The sequence below is a fragment of the Chiloscyllium plagiosum genome, chromosome 10, assembly GCF_004010195.1.
Source record: "Chiloscyllium plagiosum isolate BGI_BamShark_2017 chromosome 10, ASM401019v2, whole genome shotgun sequence".
In the NCBI taxonomy this organism is placed as follows: domain Eukaryota; kingdom Metazoa; phylum Chordata; class Chondrichthyes; order Orectolobiformes; family Hemiscylliidae; genus Chiloscyllium; species Chiloscyllium plagiosum.
This window is the reverse complement of record NC_057719.1, coordinates 1,750,925-1,773,174: the sequence shown is the minus strand read 5'-3', so window position 1 is coordinate 1,773,174 and position 22,250 is coordinate 1,750,925. Positions and strand designations below refer to the sequence as shown.

Here is a 22,250-nt window from a genome sequence, read left to right as displayed (position 1 = left end):
ATGAGATCTAACCTTGCAAATCAGTCTCCCATGGGGAACCTTGTCGAACGCCTTACTAAAGTCCATACAGATCATATCTACCGCTCTGCCCTCATCAATCCTCTTTGTTACATCTTCAAAAAACTTAATCAAGTTTGTGAGACATGATTTCCCACACACAAAGCCATGTTGACTATCCCTAATCAGTCCTTGCCTTTCCAAATATATGTCTTGCCTAATCGCATTATAATTGCCCTTCCCCCCCATCGATAACTCTTGCCCTGTGGCATGTGCCTATCCCTTCCCATTGCTCAACTAAACTTAACTGAATTATGGCCACTCTCTCCAAAGTGCTCACTTATCACTAAATCAAACACCTGGCCTGGTTCATTACCAAATACCAGATCCAGGGTGGCCTCCCCTCTTGTCGGCCTTTCGACATACTGTGTCAGGAAACCCACCAGCACACATTGGACAAAAACTGATCTATCCGACGTACTAGAGTTATAGCATTTCCAGTCAATGCTGAGGAAGTTAAATTCCCCCATAATGACCACCCTGTTCTCTCCTACCCAGAATCGTTTCGCCGATCCTCTCCTCCACCTCCCTGGAACTCTACGGAGGCCTATAAAGGAAATTAGCACTAGTTAGAAAGCTGTATTGGAGAAATTGATGGGATTGAAAGTTGATAAATCCCACGGCCTGATGGCCTATAGCCTGTGATAAAGGAGGCAGCTCTTCAGATCGTTAATACATTGACGATTACTTTCCAAAATTGTGTTGATTATTGAATGATTCCTGTGGATTGGAAGGTAGCAAATATCACCCAGTATTTAAGAAGGGAGCAAGGGAGAAAGCAGGGAACTACAGACCTGTTAGTCTTACATCAGTGGTAGGGAAAGTGCTGCAATCTGTTATGAAGGCAGTAAGCAATTCATGTTGAAATTAAGCACGATTGTACAAGATCCAGGCTAAGGTGAAAAGCGGCAAGTAACATTCATGCCACACAAATGCCAACTCCGACAAGAAAGAATCTAACATTATCCTTTGACATTCAATAACATTACTGTCGCTGACTATCAAACTGTGGGCGTTACCATTGACCAGAAACTGAACTAGATTTGCCACATAAATACAATGGCTGCAAGATCAGGTCGGGGCTAGGAGCCCTGCACTGAGTACATCCTGGCTCCCCAAAGCCTGTCCACCATCTACAAGGTACAAGTCAGGAGTGTGATGGAATACTCCCTACTTGCCTGCATGGATGCAGCTCCAACAATACTCAAGCTGCTTGACACCAACCATGTAAAAGCACCACATTCAAAAACATCCTTTCTGTCCACCACTGTCACTGAGCAGCAGCAGTGTACCATTTACAAGAGACACTGCAAATGCATAAGTAGCTAATCGGATCAAGAGCTATGGATAGAAAGCAGGAGTAGGATATTGAAACTGCAAGATTTGCCACGATCACATTGAATAGTGCAGCAGATTCGAAGGGCTGAATGGCCTAATCCTGCACCTACTTCCTATGTTTCTGACTCACAAGATTCCTCAGGCAGCACCTTCCAAACTTGTGCACACTACCACCTAGAAGGACAAGGGCAGCAGATACATGGGAACACCACCCCTTGCAAGTTCCCCTCCAAGCCACTCACCATCCTGACTTGGGAAATATGTCACTGCTTCCCTACAGTGTTGCTGGGTCAAAATCCCGGAATTCCCTCCCTAAGGACATTGTGGGTCAACCTACAGCGGGGAGAAAGTGAGGTCTGCAGATGCTGGAGACCAGAGTTGAAAAGTGTGTTGCTGGAAAAGTGCAGCAGGCCAGGCAGCATCTGAGGAGCAGGAGAATCGACGTTTCGGGCATACACCCTTCTTCAGGAAGAAGGGCTTATGCCCAAAACGTTGATTCTCCTGCTCCTTGGATGCTGCCTGGCCTGCTGCAGTCAATCTACACCACATGGACTGCAGCGGTTCAAGAAGACAGCTCACTCCCACCTTCTCAAGGGGAAACTTGGGACAGGCAATAAATGCTGAACCTAGCCAGCAATGCCTACACCATGAGTGACTTAACAAAAAAAAAGGGATAAATAGACCCTCGGTGACAATGACCTTTGTTGTCATAGTCAGCATAGATTTGAGAATGGACAGCCATGTTTAATTAGCCTTTTGGAGTTTTTTGAAGATGCTAACAACACATTTGATAAGAAAGCTTATGAAATTGTATACTTGGATTTTAAGCAGCTTTCTGATTTGGTCCCCCACAGGAGGCGGGATAGAAACATGAAAGCACATGTGATCAGAGGTAATGTATGGGCATGGATTAATGATAGGCGAATACAGAAAACAGCATATAAAATAAATGGGTAATTCATGTATTGAGAGTCAGTGACTAGTGAGGTACCACATGGATTAGTACTTGCACCCCAGCCATTCACTATTTAGAACAACAATTTGAACGTGGGGACTGAATGCATTATTTTGAAATTTGTGGATGATACAAAGCTAAATGGGAACGTGTGGGGTAAAGAAAATGTAAAGAAAAGCTTCAGGAGGATTTGACAGGCTTAGTGAGTGGTCAAGAACATGACAGATAGAATATAATGTGGAAAAGTGTGAGATCATCCATTTTGGAAGGAAAAGCAGATGTGCAGAGGATTTTTAAAAATGCTGAGAGATTGGACAGTATCGATGTACAAAGGGTCAAGATTAGAGTGGTGCTGGAAAAGCACAGGTCAGGCAGCATCTGAGAAGCAGGAGAATCAACATTTCAGACAGGAGTCCTTCATCAGGATGATCATTCCTGATGAAGGGCTCCTGCCCAAAATGTTGATTTTCCTGTTCCTCAGACGCTGCCTGAGGTGCTGTGCTTTTCCAGCACCACCACTCTTGACTTATCTCCAGCATCTGCAGTTCTCACTTTCATCTTGATGTACAAAGGCACCTAGTGTCCTTGTTGATAAATCACTGTAGGCTAACAAGAGGAGCAACAATCTACTGGGAAGGCTAACGAAATGTTAGCCTTTACTTTAAGAGGATTTGAGTAGAGGAGTAGTGAAGTCTTGCTTCACTTGTATAGGAGCTTGATTAGATCACCCTGGATCACTGCGAGCAGGTTTGGTTTCCTTATCTTAGTAATGAACTGATCGCCAAGAGAGAGTGCAATACACATTCATCAGATGAGCTCCTGGGATGGTGGGACTATCCATGAAGACAGATTGGGCAAACTCAGCCTATATTCTCTAGAGTTTCAAAGAATCAGGGTGGTTTCATTGAAACTTACAAAATACCTGAAAAGGGATAGATAGGAAAGATGTATCCCCTGGTTGGGAAGTCCAGACGTAGGGAGCAGAATTTAAAATTAAGAGGTGTGTAATTTAGGACTGAGAAACTATTTTACGCAGGGGTGATGAATCTTAAGAATTATCTACCCTATATGGCTACGGAGCCTCAGTCCATTTCTTTCAGCAGAACCTCCTAACTAGACCAGTCAATGTTACTGGGAGCAACACGGATAATGAAAACTGGATCCCTCCCTTCCAACTCCAAGTTCCATATTAATACAGAGACCACAAAATCAGGTCAGAAACTAGGAATACTGCTCGAAATGTGAGTAACTCACTTTCTTACTCTCCCAAACCTGCCCACCATCTACAAGGCACAAGTCAGGAGTGTGATGGAATACTCTCCACTTGCTTGGATGGGTGTAACTCCAACACACTCGAAGCTTGACACCATCCAGGACAAAGCAGCCACTTGATTGGCCCCACATCCACAGACATTCACTTCCTCCACCACCGACACTCAGTAGCAGTAGAGCGTACCATCTACAAGATGCATTGCAGAAATTCACCAAAGATCCTTAGATAATACTTTCCAAACCCATGACCACTTCCAACTAGAAGGACAAGGGCAGCAGATACATGGGAACACCACCCCCTGCAAGTTCTCCTCCAAGCCACTCACCATCCTGACTTGGAAATATGTCGCTGTTCCATCAGTGTCACTGGGTCAGAATCCTGGAATTCCTTCCCAAGAACATGATAAGTCAACCTACAGCACAGGGACTTCAGAAATCAGCTCACTGCGGTGATCGGAACGAGGTCGGCCAGTGGCCCTCAGGGAATATGAGGTCACTTATTGGGGCTGTTAATCTGGTCCAGTCAGGAGCCCTGGCTGACAGATATAAACAGCCGTGTATGGGGTTCTATTCATTTAGGTGCTAGTTCTGTGCTAGCTGGGTCAGTGTCATGTACTGTCTGATCTGGTGACAGGATATTCAGCCTCTGTGGAGTTACTTCACTCACCACCACTTTCTCAAGCTCAATTAGTGGCTGACAGTAACTACTGACACAGTCAGTGACACCCACATCCCGTGGGTGAACGACAAAATAACCTTGGCACCGGACAGGCATGAGAGAGACTTTAGATTTTATGCATTTAGCTACACAAAACGGTAATGCTCCTCCGAATTATACTGTCTCCTACCACTGTAACATTCCTATATCCTCTCCTGACTTGAATGGTGCTGTCGTCATTTCACCTATCCTCCCTGCAGCCCTCCCACTCTTGCCTGCATAGCTTGTGGACAATTTCAGGAATAGTGGCTCTTCAAATGCAACCCCCTGGGTCCCCACACCCACAGTATCAGTTTTCTGTTCCTGATCATACATCAAATTTGAATGACCTCATCTGAGGGGTGTGACCATCTCCTGAATAAAGTGTTCAGTTAATATTCCCCTTCCCTAATGCAGTGCAACGTCTGCAGCTCAGAATCCAACTCTTCAACTTGGATTTGAAGTTTCTCGATTTGAAAACACTTACTGCAGGTTTTGAGGATTCATTTTGCAATTGAAACATTAACTTTGTTTCTCTCTCCATAGTTGGTGCCAGACAAGCTGAGTTTTTCCAGCACTTTGTTTTTATTTCAGATTTCCAGCATCCATCGTATTTTGCTTTTATTTGCCAAAGAGTTAACTGAGACAGAAATAATGAAGATTTGAGTGACAAAGGCTTCATATAGAATTGAACCTCAAGCAGAAGTCAATGTCTTCAGGTTAAAGACGAGGTCTGAATAGGTTCAGAGACTCTGAACTGTTAGCGTCCCACACTGCTGCATTGATACAGACATGTCAAACTACAAAATCAGAAAGCAGAGAGGTCATTTGGATTGACCAGCTCTCTGAGTAGTACAAGTCACCATCTATCTCCTTTTAAAAACAAAACATATCTCAGCATATGGTATTTTTTCAAGCATGAAGGGAGCATGAAACGATTTCTGGTGTCTGGAACCTGGACACCCTTCAGAGACAGTGTGGTCTCTATCCTTGCACATACATGGATCCCCACCTCTGCTTCAGCACCAAGCTCTAGACAGAGATTGCTTCAGGAGAACTAGGGCAGAACAACAAGTCACGACACAGTACATTATTCTGTCCAGACACAGCTAGCTGAGTTATAATATCAAGTGTTGAACTGCTGGGGCTAATCATCACCAGCGGGAAAGGAAAATGAAAGCACATTGATAGAGGAAATTTACTGCAACATCAAAACCCTCAGCTTCTCTACTCTGAATTCCACCTACAGCTTCATCTGCACTTGACAGCAAATATTCCACCTACACACTGCTGACTGCACTGATTGAAGGTCTCGCAGTACATTGTGGAGTCAAGCCACATAGATCAAAAGACCGCAAGTTGGTCTAGCAGCATGAGCGCTATCACAGAATTGTAGAACTGGAACAGAGCAGAAAGAGGCCATTCCATACATCACATCAATGCTGACTCTCTGAATGAGCAATTCACCAATGTCATTCTCCATTTCTTTATTGTCCATTCACTAGAATCACCTTTGCACAAGTAGTGAATTGGACAGATTTTATTGAAGAAATAACATTTTGGGACACAGTATTTGGAGACATGATGAGTGATGGGGAACATGTGATTCTGGACCTATGATTTTCAAAGTCTGCCCACTGGAGGCTTTCCTCACCTCATGTTTGGGTCTGTTGCAGTCTCATTGATGAAGACTGATTGCTTTGATTAGTCTATTATCATCAAATTAAAAGATCTAGGCAGACTCTTTCACCGAAATACTCAGATATTGTCCAGCAACTGAGACAAAAAATTGAGATTGCTTTTGATCTCTCAGCTAGGTTACAAAGATCTGACTGCACTTTCTGAAACAGAAAGTTTCCTGCCCAACATTTATCCCTCAATTAACATCTGCTGCTTATGGAGTTTGCTATCATAAACTATTTGCTGCATTTCCTATATAACAGTGATTCCATTTCAAAAAGGTAACTGGTTCGTTACGACTTTCTTTGGGACATCCTGAGATCAGCAATGAGGCTAAAAAAACAAGTTTTTCAGTCTTTTAGCACATGACAGAAGAAAAACCAGATAAACGCTGGTATTTTTGTCTAATCTATCCTGTCCTCACTTGACAGCATTGGGCTATCAGATACTGATCAACAACAGGAAGAGATGTTTTGATATAGTCATTCCTAAATGCTGGCAAGGTCACTATTTATTGTCACATCTCCAGTTTTACCTTGACCATGTGATTGAATGCCCTCTTCCTGAACCACTGCAGTGCAGGTAATGAAAATGCAAGGGAGAGTGACCCAGCAATGACAGACAAACAGCTGACCTAGAGATGGTGCTGTATGAATGCAGAGGGATTTGCAGCTGGTGGTGATACACCTGTTGTACTGTCCATCTAGATTTGCAGGGGCCATGGATATGGGATGCATCATCAAAGATAACATGGTGCTGCTGCACATACTGTGGATAATACTTGCAGGAGCAGGAGATACTCAAGTTGGCTTTCCTACCCTCAGTGAATAATCCAGCTGATTACTCACCCAGGCACAAAGAAGCCAATGTTTCTATGTCTCCTGTCACGATAATTAGACTAGAAGGCACAGCACAGTGCAAACAGCAAACCTTGGGCCTTCAAACTGCATCATTCAATTCCACTGCACACAGTGTACCTAAGAGTAACAGCACTGATTTAGTGGTTTATCACATCTCACATCTACATCACAAAGTTACATTCAATGACTTATCTCAGAGTTTATCCCATAGCACGGTACAGCCTATGAATTAATGTCTGCAACAGATTAATTAATGTCCAACATAGACACATGAGGTTTTACAAACAGTAGTTCAGAAAAAATGGCTAGTTGCTATAAAAGCAAAGTATTACAGATATTGAAGACCTGAAATAAAGCAGAGAATATAGGAAGCACACAGCAGGCCAAGCAGCATATTCTGTAGGGAGAAAAACAATTAAAAATTCAAGTCTTTTCAGGGCCTTGCATCAGAATGGTGATTAGTTACCACTGCTGTTGGGTGAGGGACTATTGTCAGCCAAGATAGCAGGAGAACTTGTCCACTACTGTATTGTTTATACAATTAGTGAAACCCTGACCTGCAGACAGGGACTCAGTTGAACATACCTCTGGCAGTGTAACTCTCCCTCAATCATGTCAGGCTAGATTATTGTGCATGGAGAACTTGAACACAGCATAAATAAGGAGAAGCTTACAGTTATGGAGTGACTTTCCCTATCCAGTGAAAAATCACACAACACCTGGTTATAGTCCAACAGGTTTATTTGGAAGCACTATCTTTCAGAGCACTGCTCCTTCATCAGGTGGTTGTGGAGAATAGGGATCCTACCCAGGAGTGTCTCCAAGGTGCTTCACAGCCAACATAGTACTTCCTGAAGTCATGGTTGTAAAGCACAAGACACAGCAGTCAACTTGTACACTGCAGGCTTCCATAAATTAACAGGAGAGGAAAGAGCATGAAACCTTTTCTTTTAGAAGTGATGTTGATTGAATGATAAATATTAGCCAGGATATGGTGGGGGGAAAATACCCTTTTCTGTTTGTACTGGAACAGGGAGATATTTATGTCCACCCAAGAGGATAAGTCTTTCAGTGCGATGTGTCTCATCAGAAAGATGGTATCTCAGACAGTATAGCACTCATTCAGCACTGCGCTGGAACACTCAGGCTGGATCACACATTCAGCACTTGAACTGAGGATCAAACTTACAACCTTTTAACTCAGAGACAAGAGTGCTGCCCACCAAGCTGGGCAAGAGACCTTTCATAGTGGAACTTCAACAAGATCATAAAACCAAGCAAGCAACTCTCACTAGTTCAGAGGGTACAGTTTATTTTATCTGGTAATGTGGCATGAGACAGTTGAAGAGTAACTACTTGAGCCAACATATTATGATGCCTAGTAACTTTAAAATCTCTGTCCTATTGTCCTACAGAAATACCATAACTTACGATGATAACATGGCTGGATGTACTAAAAAGTAGGTGCCTGGATAAAATGTCCCAATTCATTTGATGTGCCAGGATGTCTTAATATTCTACATACCTCTGTATGTTAGAAACCAACATCAGAGAGATAATTAGCATAGACAGAGGTAAGGTTTGAACAAATTAGCATCTCAATAAAATATAAGCACATTTGAAGAAGTCTTAGATGTTGGTAAAGGAAAGGTAAGGAAAACTAGTTGCATATGATTCCAGTATATTAATGATTTTTTTTGGAAAGAATCGTTTTCTTTTCAATTCAAAGTGAAAACTACAAAATTACAATTTAAATGAAATATATTTCAAATGAAAACTATTTTTATTAATGTTCCGATTTTATCCTGAAGGAATAGATTCTCTTGGGTAAAGATCCCTGCAGGTCAGCTGTCCACAGACATCAGAAACAAAAGAACATTTTATGCATGATTCATGCTGGGCTATTTGACTGCAGCAGCATCACGATCGAGGCTACTCATATTCTCACCCAACATATACGCTTTATGTACATTTATGTAGAGTGTTTCAGGTATTAGAAGATGTTTCAAATTATTTTATATGGTGATAAACAAGGACCAACAGAAGATGAAGAGGGTGGGTGAGTGGGGGAGAAATAGAGAGAGATCAGATGGCAGTAACAGCATGATCATTCTTTGAGAGGCTTCAAAGCAAGGATGGGGTGCAGATGTTGAATGAGGGAGCTCCAGAGGATGGGATGATGAGCAGAGAATACATGAAAAAGCAACTGAAAGCAAAATGCTGAGTGATTGACTCGTTAGAGGAGGGCTGCTAACTCAGCCCAGCCCAGACTGGGGATTACACCCGTGATGCACTGGTTCATTAATGTCCTTTCGAGAAGAAACCTGCTCTCCTTATGGGATCTGGTCTACATATGATACCAGGTCCACAGCAAGCGTTGGTTTATAACTATCCTCTGACGTACATAGGAATTCACTTTCTCAAGGTCAAGTAAGTACGGGCCATCGAAGCTGACCTTCCCAGGAATGCCAGGATCCCATGAATGGATAAAAAGAAAGCTAATTGACATGGACTGGTACTGCACCAGTCTGTTACAAGAACTGACCTTCAAATCTGCTTCAGATTTTAAAGCTTTAATAATCTAAGAGTGTCTCGCTGCTAAAATGTTGACATTTAAATATTTTTTCTTCAAACGCAACAATATCTCTAATATGAGCCATTCCTGAAGAAGGGCTCATGCCCGAAACGTCGATTCTCCTGCTCCTTGGATGCTTCCTGGCCTGCTGCGCTTTTCCAGCAACACATTTTCAGTTCTGATCTCCAGCATCTGCAGTCCTCACTTTCTCCTACAGTATCTCTAACAGTCAATTAAACTCCAAATATCATTTTTCTGAAAGAGGTCACTGATACAATGAAATTAAGTAATGAAACTACTTGTTCTACAAAAATAGACACAGAACGCAAAGAAAGTTGACATAGAAAGAACAGCTAGTTGGCTCATCCAGGCTATCTTGCTAGTTATTCTCCGCACAGTCCCTAAACTTAATCCCCTGCTTACCCTGTGCCTGAACCCTTGAACCACATCCTGAGTCTTTCTTTCCACTGCTCAGTCAGGTCTGCACTGGGTGACTGGGATATTTTTATTATTTCATGATGCCCCAAATCACTTTAGAGTTATTTCAAAGGTGTCATCACAATGAAAGCCAATTTGCACACAATAAACTCCCACAAACAGGAACATGTCCGTGACCAGAAACCTGTTTATGTCATCTTAGCTAAGGGACAAATGTTGGCTAAGACAGTGTGAGTGTCTTCCCTAATATTCACAGGAATTGCATGGAGTATTTTATGGGAAGACGGGCCTCAATGTAACTCATTTGAAGGATAATTCCTCCTGCAATACAGCTCTCTCTTAGAACTGCACAAGAGGTCACACCTTTGGACCTGCATCCAAGCAAAATGTGGTCAGCCTTAGGAGCGTACTGACAGAATAAAGCAGGTCTGCCTGAAGGAGTGCACTGGGATCATTCCATAACCAGGAGCAAATTAGGCCGGAGGTATCCTTTAAGACTAGTTAACCTAGTTCTGAATATCCAAGAGATTTACCTGCTCCTCTAGTACCTATGGCAACCAATTTATTTATAGAGAACTAATCATAGGGCATTATACGCAGCATTTATTCTCAGACAGAAACAGGAAACAAAAGCAATCATCTGGAACAATCAAAGTTCAAAAATCTATTTCAGTTCAGCTACATCTCTCCATCTGTAATCGGTCAGGATTTTTTCTAAAATCTTCCTTCTTCATGGACAAAATCTAGATATTCTTATTTGTGTTCAGTTGGATGAAGATGGATACATTCTAGAACTGGGTCACTTCAATTAAACACTACCATTTCAGACATATGATGCCGCACAAATATAGCTTTACATTGAACCTTTGCTGGGACTCCATGTCCAATTCAATTCACTTTTGTATTTAAAAAAAAAATTATTTTCTTGAACTTGTATAGAATATTCAGCTGGAGCACTGTACCCAGTTTTGCCTGCCACACTTTAGGAAGGATGTAAAGGCACTGGTGGGAGTGCAGAAACGGTTCATGAGAATGGTTCCAGGGATGAGGAACTCCAAATCTGTCAATAGATTGGAGAAGTTTTCCTTGGAGATATGAAGGTTGAGGGGAGGTCAGATGAAGGTGTACAAAATCATGCAGGATCTACACAGGGTAGCTGGAGAGAAATTCTGTTCCCATTGGTGGAAGGATTGAGAAGCAGAGGACACATTTAAGCTAATTAGCAAAAGAAGCGATGGTAACATGGAATCACATTTTCACCGAGAGCAGTCAGGAGCTGTCGTGCACTACCTGAGAGTTTGGAGACAAGCTCCATCAAGTTATTTAGGAGGGAACCAAAAGAGAAAATGCTGGGAAACCTCAGCAGGTCTGGCAGCCTCTCTGTAAGGAGAGAAAAGAGCTGACGTTCCGAGTCTAACTGACCCTTTGTCATAGTTTTTGCTTTTATTTCGGAGGGAACTGGATTATCAGTGAAGGAAGAATACGCAGGATTACTGGGAAAAAAAGTGTTGTCGAACTGGTAAACTGTTCCTTGGAAGGCTGGCACAGACCTGACAGGCCAAACTTCTCTCCTTCAGTGCTGGAATCATTCTGTGATTCTGAAAGTGTGTGACTGGCCTCATAATCCTGTTGCAGGACACTGATGACATGGTTGAGTTGTAGAGGTCTTAGTATGTAACCAGTAGATAGTGCACAATATGTGGACAGCACATACATATTCAGCCAGACACCCATGGATGTGACCACCACACACGAACAACTTCATATGGATATATACAAAAAAACTGATTCACAGGATTACACAGAGTATGCACACACGGATACACTCATATAGAAACTGGGCAGAGAAATGGATTGGGAACCTTAACTCAATTATCTTTCTCCGTACTAAAAAGCACTTCAATTAACTGCAATGCTTCAATTCTTTCTCTGCCTGCACTAGTTGATTTAGGCCAGACATACGAGTGGATGCAGCTCAGTCTGTGCCCTGTGATCCTGTGTCAGACACTTCATCAATATAACATAGGACAACAGAGGTGGCGTGAAAATGTATATTAAAGCAAAACTCTGCAAGGGGTTTCTGGTCAACTAGGGCAAATAAAGGAAAATAAGTTTTCTTAGAGTGAAGGTTTTATTGGATTGGCTTTTTCTAAACAGATCTGCACAAGCATCTTGAAGAGGTAGGAACATGGGATGGGATCATGTATGGAGAGCATGCCGGAGGAAAAGAACATAAGGATGTTCCTGAGCAGGGAGCTGCTCAGCCAAAGTTCCCACTCATAATTCCAACCTAATGATGCTTGCTGGAAGTAAATGGGTATACAATAGGCGAGTACTGGTTGCATTTCTGCCGAGATGACCTGCATAGTTCAAAAGCCTGTCCGTAAACATTTAATAAACTTACACAGGGACTCATGTTAGAGCTTACAGAATTATCTGAGTGTTTCAGGGCAGGGCAAGGAGGTAAGACGACAATAAAAATGAAACTCTGTGGTCTGGGCCAGCTGCAGTCAAACAGCCCGTCACAAAGCAGAGTACGTGCAACATCCCACCAGGAAATATTAAATATTCATGTAAACCAATGCACTAATGGCTGGTATACAGTCATCTGCCATTAATTCTGATTGGAGTAAGCAGCTGAGAGAGAAACACAGCCCTGAACTAAGACAGGTTTGGGGCAGGATGAGGAGAGGAGAGAATCAGGTTCTGTACTAATATTAACACTGACAGCTATCAGAGCTGGACAGCAACCTCTGACACACTTATTTTTAGCACTCTTTGCAAGGACTCGTTGACCTAATTTGTCTCCGGTGGAGATTATAGCTGACTACACACCTCATCTGTGCTTTTTGCTGATGGCTTTTTAGACCATGATTATTATTACAAAGCTATTCCTGGACCACACAGACATGTACCAATTGAAGGTGAGGTCATTCCCAAAGTCAAGGATGAGCAGATTAAGCAGCTGACATTGATTTCAGGATGATCTGGAATGATGCTTAATTATCTCAAAAGTAAATCAAATGCTGAACTGTTAGAGAATAATAAAGAGCAGTAGGCCTTTCAGCCCTTTGAGCATGCTGTACCAGTCAATCAGATGGTGGCTGATCAGATGTTTGCTTCATAGTCACTTCCTGCATGTCTCTTGCAACCTTCAATTTCCTTGTTGATTTAAAATCAATCTAACTGTGCTTTCAGTATATTTACTGAGCTCGTGCCAGCCCTCTTACCCTTACAGGTACCGGTTGCATGTTTGGAAGTTGCAGTTAGAGGAGCCTTGGTGAGTTTGTGCAGTGTATTTTGTACATAGTTTGCACTGTTGCTCCTGTGTGTTGGTGATGAAGGGAGTGACGGTGGTGACTGCGCTGCTAATCAAAAAGGCTGCATTGTCCTGGATGACGCTGAGCTTCTGGAGTATTATTGGACCTGCACCCACATAGATCTGGCTGCATAAGGACACTGACTGCTCTGGTACCTGTACAGTTGCAAATGGAACTTTTTGTTTCTAAACTCCAATGAGTATCGGGTCAACCTGCTTTCTGTATAAGGCCAGCCCATCACTCCAGGAGTTAGCCGAGTGAACCTTACCTGAATTGTCTTCAATACACGAGCATCCCGCTTTAAGACTGAGGTCTCAAACTATATGCAGTATTTCTGAATAATTAAGATGATAAATCAAAGACTGGTATCAGATGGCTTTAACTTTGTCATCAACTTATAGCAGTCAAGGAAGACAGAATAGGACAAAGGCGTTTCATCATCGTGAAAACATAAAAATGAATTGAGTAACTGACACTGTGATCAATCCCAGTAGTCCAGCTTTGAAGAAAGAAATTAAACTTTGAATCATGAGTAGAAAGTTGAAATTATTATGAATTAAGTGGATGAAATACAGTTTTCCATCCCATGTGACCTAATTACTTTCCAGATCTAGGGGACACTATTTAAAAATAAGAGATCAGTGATTTAAGTGGAAGGAGAAATTTAAGAGAGGGGTAAGATTTAAAAGGAAACTGAGGGGTAAGATTTAAAAGGAAACTGAGGGGTAACTATTTCAAACAGAGGGTGGTGTGTGCACGGAACAAGCTACGAGAGGAAGTGGTGATTGCGGGTACAATTGTAACATTTGAAAGGCATCTGGATGGGTATATAAATAGCAAGTGTTTATAGGGGTATGGACCAAATGCTGGCAAATAGGACTGAATTAATTAAGGATCTCTGGTTGGCATGGACGAGTTGGATAGAAGGGTCTGTATCTGTGCTGTATGACTATGACTCTAAAACACCATCACAGGTAGCCTTTACAATCGAGAAATGAATGTGAATCTCTTTGTCACTTCATCAGGATAGGGGATTGAAGAGGATTCTGTACTCTGATGGTCACAGGAAGATACTTCACACAAACACATGGATTAGATACGATATAGAAGTAGCCCAATCAGCCTTTCAAGCCTGCTCTGCCATTCAGTAAGATTTTGGCTGATCCATTTAGCTAAATTCCAATTCTGGATGTCCAGAGGCTCACTGAAGATGTTACCTAGTATGGTCATGAAACATCTGAAAATGAACCTTCCAGCTCAGCAAGCAAACCTACATCCAGAACCTCAACGTACAAATCTTCTCAAAACTTGCTAAGTTCCGATTTCCACATTCCCACCAATCCATGATAACATTTGATTCTATTCTATAACAACTATCTATCTCCACCTTTAAAATATTCAACCACGCTTGCAGCTACAATTTCTCTTCCACTGAAGCTCAGTTTTGTTTCAGGATTAGAACTTTGAAGCAATCTATGCAAAGTTTCAAATCTGTCATTTCAAACAGATTGCCAGCTTTACAAAAATGGGTTGGTACGTCACCTTGGGAAAAAACACACATGAGGAACCAGTCAGATACACACAGAGAATTAATTAAAAACAAAATTCAACCTGTGTATCAGCAGCCTAGATACTTGGAGGAATACAATGGTTGCCACGTTGCCTTCTCCCTTGAAAAACCCCCATACTGCTCTGCATTCCAGGACCGTCTGAATCAGCTTTACGAGAAATATGGTGGGCGCTGTGCCCTAAGTATCCCCAGAGCTACAGGCAAAGACTTGGACATGTCCCTTTTAATGGCATGAGCTAGTACTTGCAGTTTAGATGTCAGTCAATTAGGGAGCAGATGATTGCTACTAAATTGGTGGGGGGAGAGGGGGAGTGATAGAGCGGGGAGCTGAGTGAGGTGGCAGGGTTAGGTGTAGTCATGCCTGGAGATTAGTCAGATGAGTCGGGGGGGGGGGGTGAAGATGTCAACGTGAGTGTGTCATTTGCATTGTGAGTCAGGAGTTAGACTCAACTTTAACTGTTTCACATTTCTGGGCAAACTGAAGCAAACTGCCTGATTCTATCACTTGGAACCATTTGTTTGTGAATGGGAGAGAGAGCTCTCATCTCACAGGATAGCTGACGTGATCTCTCTCTCTAAACTGATCACTGTTACTGGATCCCCACTGCTGTTGCATTACAGATTTGATCTGAACCCATTCCCTTCCTCACCTTAAGTGCCACTAACTTCTGAACATTTCCGTTCGTTATCAACTATTCGCCTGGAATCAGACAAATTTTGTTTTCCACGAGAAGGTATGCAATAATGAGCAGTGACTCTAACCTGACTTTGTTTATCTACCTCAGCATCAGGACTCTCAAATGCCTCCATCACCTTGTGAACTTACATGAACTAACTGCTCAAAAGTGCATACTGAAGCACACTCCTTCCTTGTGCACACAGCTAGGTGTAATGTTATATTATTATAGAATCATTTGGCACAGAAGACCACTTAGCCCATCGTGTATGTGTCATCTCTTTGAAAGAGCTAACCAATTAGTCACATCTCATCCATCTATTCCCCATAAACCTGAGCATCAAGAAATGGCAGTGTCTATTGACCAAGGCATCAGGAAGCCCAGTCCCAGCTATCTGATGTAAGCCAAAATACATTAGACACACGGGTTTACTGATACTCAACATTTAACACTGGATGAAGCCAACTGTCGACACTACTCTGCATGAGATGGTAACTGTACCTCTTGCCCAGGTTGTTGACGGGTGTAGCAAGGCTTCGGGAGTTTGCGGCTGACTTTCGGTGGGCTGGTCCCTTCTTGCTGCGGCTGTTACTGCCGCCACGGTTACTGCTGTCACTTTCCTCCCGGGTTGGTGTGCTGCTCCCCTTGCTGTTCAGATCCCTCAGCACATCGTAATTTATCTTGCTCGAGATCTTCTTCTGCTCCAGCATTTTCTCTATGGCTTCCCCTGCGGTGCTGGCTCGGATTGGCTCACGTTTCTTAGATGATTTTCTGGGCTTTGAAAGAAACGGAGATTTGTTGACATTAAGTCCTCTTGCTCCAAGTGACTCAAAGGTAAGGGTTTGTCATGCAGGCAATCAAAAGCAGAACCTTCTGTGTATTTATTGTGTCTGAAACAACGCCCAAAGATGTTTTACAGGAGGGGAAGAAAACACAATGCGCTACAGAGTCACATTAGGGTATCTAGATCAGAGGAGACAAGGCTTAATCAAAAAAATGAGTTTGAAACAGCATTTCTGGAAGGAGGAAGGAGAGAGAGAAGTAGGAAGATATAGAAAAATTAAACAGCCGAAATTACAGCCAACAATTAATACCAGGGATGGTGTGGAGGCCAGAATTAGAGCAGCATAGATATTGTGGATGGCTGTGGGAATGGAGATGATGGAGAGAGGGAACAGTTTGCAGGATTCCATAGGTTCTAAGGAAAAGTAGACAAGTGCGATTTCAAAACAGGGTGAGAATAAATGCAACAGACAGGAATTGCTGGAGAAACTCAGCAGGTCTGGCAGCATCTGTGGAGAGAAGGCAGAGTTAACATTTTCAGGTCCAGTGACACTCAGGATTTTTGTTTCAGATTTATCGAGTATGTTCTGCCATTTAAAAAGATCATGGCTGATCTGATAATTCTCAACTCCACTTTCCTGCCTTATCCCCCAACTCCTAGCTTACTGATTAAAAGTCTATCTCAGCCTCAAATATCCTTTAATGACTCAGCCTCTACAGCCCTCTGCACTGAGGAGTTCTACAGACTCATCATCCTCTGAGAGAAGATATTCCTCTTCATCTTGGTCCAAAATGTTTGACCCCTTATTCTAAGATGAGGTCTCTTGTCCGAGACTCTCCCACAACTAGAAAAAATCTCTCCACATCTACTGACAAGTCCCCTAAGAATCTGTGTTTCCATAATGGCACCTCTCATTGTTCTAAACTTCAGTGAGTATAGGCATAAACCATGAATCTTCTTTGGACAATGTCAGTATATCTTCCCTTACAGAAGGGGCCCAAAACTGTTCACAGCACTTAAGCTGGGGTCTTACTAGTGCCTTGTGTAGTTTTAGCAAGTCCTCCTATTTTTCTGTCTCACAGCGCCAGGGATCCAGTTCAATGTTGTGGTTCTGTTCGCCGAGCTGGGAATTTGTGTTGCAGACTTTTCGTCCCCTGTCTAGGTGACATCCTCAGTGCTTGGGAGCCTCCTGTGAAGTGCTTCTGTATTGCTTCCTCTGGCATTTATAGTGGTTTGTTTCTGCCGCTTCCAGTTGTCAGTTCCAGCTGTCTGCTGCAGTGGCCGGTATATTGGGTCCCAAGCACGGAGGATGTCACCTAGACAGGGGACGAAACGTCTGCAACACAAATTCCCAGCTCGGCGAACAGAACCACAAAAACAAGCACCTGAGCTACAAATCTTCTCACAGACTTTGAATTCAGTTCAATTCCAGCCTCAGGTGACTGTCTATATGGAGTTTGCGTGTTCTCTGTGTCTATGGGGGTTTCCTCTGCGTACTCCAGTTCCCCCCCCCACAGCCAAAAGATGTGCAGCTCAGGTGGATTGGCCATGCTAAAAAAAATCCTTAGTGTCCAAGGATGCGCAGGTTAAGTGGGGTTAGCCCTGTTCAAAATCCCATGTGGGGTTATGGGAGGGATGGGAATTGGGGTGGGTGCGATGCTCTTTGGAGGCTCGGTGCAGACTCGATTGGCTAAATGGCCTCTTTCTACACTGTTGGGATTCTACAATTCTTTTTGTAATCTTTCTCCATTCAAATAATATTCAGCTCCTCTACTTTATCTCAAAATGCAAAACCTCATTTTCCCACATTGTATTCCAGCTGCCAAATTTTTGCCCAAACAATCCACCTTTCTATAGCCCTCTGTAGACTCTTTTTGTCATCGCTCACTACCTACCTTCCCACCTATTTTTGTGTCATCCCCAAACTTGATAACAATACATTCACTTTCCTCATCCAGTCAATGATATATACTGTAAATAACTGTTACCCCAGCATTGATGCCTGTGGCACTCCACTAGTTACAGGGTGCCATTCTGAAAATCCGCCCCTCTTCCCAACTCTGCTTTCGATTAGTTACCAATTATCCATTCTAATATACCTCCCCAACACCATGGAATCTTGTCTTAATAAGAAACATAACGTGGTACCTTATCAAATGCCTTTTGTCAGTCTAAACCACATCTGCTGGTTCTTCTTTATCTACCCTGCATGCTACTTCTTTGTCAGATGTGATTTCCTCTTCATGAAGTTATGCGGACTCTGCCTTGATCATATCATGTATTTCTATATGTGCTGTTATTACATCCTTTTCAAAGACTTGAACATTTTCCCAATGATGAACGTTAAGCTAACTGCACTTTTGTCCCCTTCTAATGAAGAAGAGTGCTTCAGCGGTGGTTTGGCAATTCTCAGGACTTTTCCAGAATCTAAGAAGTCCAGTGCACCCACTATCTCTGTAGCTACTTCCTTAAATATCCTGAGATGTAATCCATCAGGCCCAGGGATGTATTGAGCCTATTGGTTTCCCAAAGACTTTTTTGCTAGTGATAGTTATAGATTCTCACCTTAGGTAATTATATCTCCCCTTGATTGTTAGTTTTTGAGATCATTATTAATGTATTCTATTGTGAAGACAAATGCAAAATATTTATTCAATACTTGTCACTGCCTGGCTCCCCATTATTATTTTCCCAGCCTTGTTCTCTAAGAAGCCGATGCTAACTTTGGCCTCTCTTTTCTGGTTTATATATTTAAAGAAGTTCTTCTGCCAGTTTTGATATAACTTGCTAGTTAACCCTCAAAATTTATTTTCCCCTCCTTTTTTTTTGGTCATGTTTTGTTAGCATTGAAAAGATTCCCAATCCTCTGGTTTGCCACTAATCTTTGTCACGTTCTAAGTTATTCTTCTTTCAGTTTGATCCTATCCTTAACTTTCTGACTTAATCATTGTTGATTTATCTCCTTTCTGGAATCCTTCTTCCTCACTGGGATACATCTTTGCTGTGAATTATAAACTAATTGCTGGCATTGTTCCTCAGCCATATTTTCAATTAAACTCCTTTCCTAGTCCACTCCAGCCATTCTTCTGTTCTCCAGCATTCCAGTTATTTTGTAATTACTCTTATTTAAAGTTCCACACAGTTGTTTCTGACCAAGTTGCCCACAAACCGAACGCTAAATTTAACCATGTTATGGTCACGGTTTCCTAGGGGATCTATTACACTGAGTTTATTTATCAAACCAGTGTCTTATTTACCAGATACCAAATAGCTTGATCCCTGGCTGGATCCACAACATATTGTTCTAGAAATTGCTCCAGTATACACTATGAATTCTGCCCCATGGCTAATTCTGCCACTCTGACTATCCAATCGACTTGAAAGGTTAAAGTCAACCAAGATAAATGCAGTGCCTTTTTGACATGCCTCATTACCTCCTGATTTATTCTCTCATATAGCTATTGTTAGGGGGCTCATAGACTGTTCCCACCAACGTCCTCATCCCCTTGTGTTTTCTTACCTGCAGCCTTAAGAGAGAGTGAGAGAGAAAGAGAAACAGAATCTGATAGAAGGAAGGACAGGTGACAGGGAGATTGCACTGAGCACAAAGAGAATCCAGGCTGACAGCAACAGAGCGCGATTCCGAGAGAAAACAAAACAGGCACACATTAAATAAGGTTTTGCAGTTGTTAAGTGACTGTCTAGTTGATAATATCAACATTATTGTCTGTCAACAAATGACATTCACTGAACAAGCCTATAGGGCTCATGGAAACATGGAATCAGCAAAATTTACTGATGAAGGAGTGGAACATGAAGGTGCAAATGTTTGCAATTCCAAAGAATTAATAGTTTCTCGACTTCAGTTAGTAAAATCACTTCAATATGTATTACCTTCTGCTCTTTGTAAATCCCAAGCTCTTTCTCTTTGGCTATCCGTTCCTCCTTTTCTGCAAAGAAAATGTCAACATTATTTTCAGGTGATAGCTCGCAATGATTTAGTCAGTTGGCTCATCTGATGAAAGAGTCTGAAACGTTAACCCTGTTTATTGCTGCACAGATGCTGCCGGACCTGCTGAGTGTTTCCATCGTTTTCCCTCTTTAATTCCCAACTTCCAACAGCCCAGCATTCTGCCTTTGATACAAATGTGCCGAGTTCCTTCTCCAATCTGTGATCGAGCTGGCTGACCACGGCTAGCACAGCATTAGCGATACTGCAGTCAGTCTGGTTGGGAGGGATGGTCCAAGCTCTGGCTCACTGCTAACTCGTGGCTCGTGCTGCAAAATGTATTTGGGTGCTGCGTCCGTGTTCAGTTGTGACAGAATCCCTCCATTGTGTCCATCGAGTCCATACCGACACTTTAAAGAGCATCCTACCCAGACCCACCCCATCCCTGTAATCCTGCATTCCCCATGGCTAATCCATCTAGCCTGCACATCCCTGAACACTATGGGCAATTTACCATAGTCAATCCACCCAACCTGAACATCTTTGGACTATGGAAGGAAACCAAAGCACCCAAAGGAAACCCACACAGACACGGGGAGAATGTGTAAACTCCACACAGACACCTGAGGCTGGAATCGAGCCGGGCTTCTTGCTGCTATGAGGCAGCAGTGCTAACCACTGAGCCACCATGATGTGTATACTACAGTCAAATTGATTCTCAACAGAAGACAAATGGCCACTCAAACTAGAAAATACAGGTGCTTGGCTGATCTTGTGTTCAGTCTCTTGTGTCTGTAATTTTGTAATGAAGACAACCATTACCTCACTGGTGCCTTATCTGTCCTCATGACATCAGATGGTTTACAGAGTTAAGTACTATTTTGAAGCGCAGTCGCTATCAGAATGGAACGGATCTCCAAGTGTACTAAATATTCAGCACAAAAACTCTGGAATAATTTAACAGAGTGGGATTTCTGTTTATTTTTCCCCATGTGCATAGGTTAAATGACCAAGCTCATTTACATTGCAGCCTTGTGAATAAGTGTGACCGTTCCCTGTAGGATGCACACACGACTGTGCAGCTGTCAGATTCTAAGTACCTACACACAGCTCATTACTTATTCCATACTTTTAACTGTGCAGATGTTATCTAGCCTAATGAATTAATAAAAATCACAATGCACTACAGGTGATGTGGCTTTATGGTGGAGACGGAAACCACTTTCTGAAACCTCGTGGTGAAGCCGAAAATGCTGGAGATAAGCAAATTGTCAGCATGTGGAAACACTTTGGATGAAGGTTCAATTGATGTGTACCCACTCACTGGGTTTGCTGGCCTCCCACTGGCATTCACTAACCTATAACACTTCCTGCTTTTATTTCTACAAAAAAAGGCATTTGGAATTGAATTTGGGATTGACCTTGATTTAATCCCACTGATTCCAGATTGCATGGTTTGATGTGAAACGGGAACGTGTTACAAATCTCCCTGCTCCATTCTACCCTCGTCCTTAGAAACACACTTGCCAGAGTTCTGGCTCTCCAACTCCTCTACCCTTTCCAATTCTTTCCCATCTTTCTCACATATACTCACCCTTTTGCTCCTTCAGGTAATCTGCGTTCTCTCTCAGCCACAGCTCAGTTTTCATTTCCACCTCCTTCTCGTTGAGCAGATACTGCACAAAAAAAAGACAAGATACAATCATAGCTGAAGGTCACCTGCATAAGGAGCTGATGAAGCTTCAGGATGGCTAAAGTGAAAGAACAGCAATACACCACTTTCTGACAGATAATTGAAGATACATTAGCATTCCTTGTCATTCAGTCACAAAGACTGATTAAGTCCCTCCTACGACTTTTATTTATAGAGTTCCTTTAGTGCAGTGAAACATCTTAAGACATTTCATAAGAATATTATCAAATAGAATTTCGCAGAATGTTACAAGTATTTATTAGGGCAGATGACCTAAAGCCTGAGTCAAGAAGGTAGGGTTATGGGTTATGTAGAGTTTAACAAAGGAGATGTGAAAGGGTGTGTGTGTGTGTGTGTGTGTGTGTGTGTGTGTGTGTGTGTGTGT

The 22,250-nt window shown here is 42.5% G+C and overlaps 1 protein-coding gene across 2 annotated transcripts in view; it reads right to left on the bottom strand.

Moving 5' to 3' along the window:
* The window catches only part of brf1b (BRF1 RNA polymerase III transcription initiation factor subunit b), a 466,828-nt gene that overhangs the window by 54,182 nt on the left and 390,396 nt on the right, over nucleotides 1-22,250 (bottom strand). For both annotated transcript variants that reach the window (XM_043696898.1, XM_043696899.1), the window contains 3 exons: nucleotides 21,767-21,848; nucleotides 20,118-20,173; nucleotides 15,941-16,215 (listed from right to left, as the gene is read on the bottom strand). In XM_043696898.1, the coding sequence (XP_043552833.1) occupies nucleotides 15,941-16,215; nucleotides 20,118-20,173; nucleotides 21,767-21,848 (413 nt within the window). The remainder of the gene's footprint in view (nucleotides 1-15,940; nucleotides 16,216-20,117; nucleotides 20,174-21,766; nucleotides 21,849-22,250) is intronic.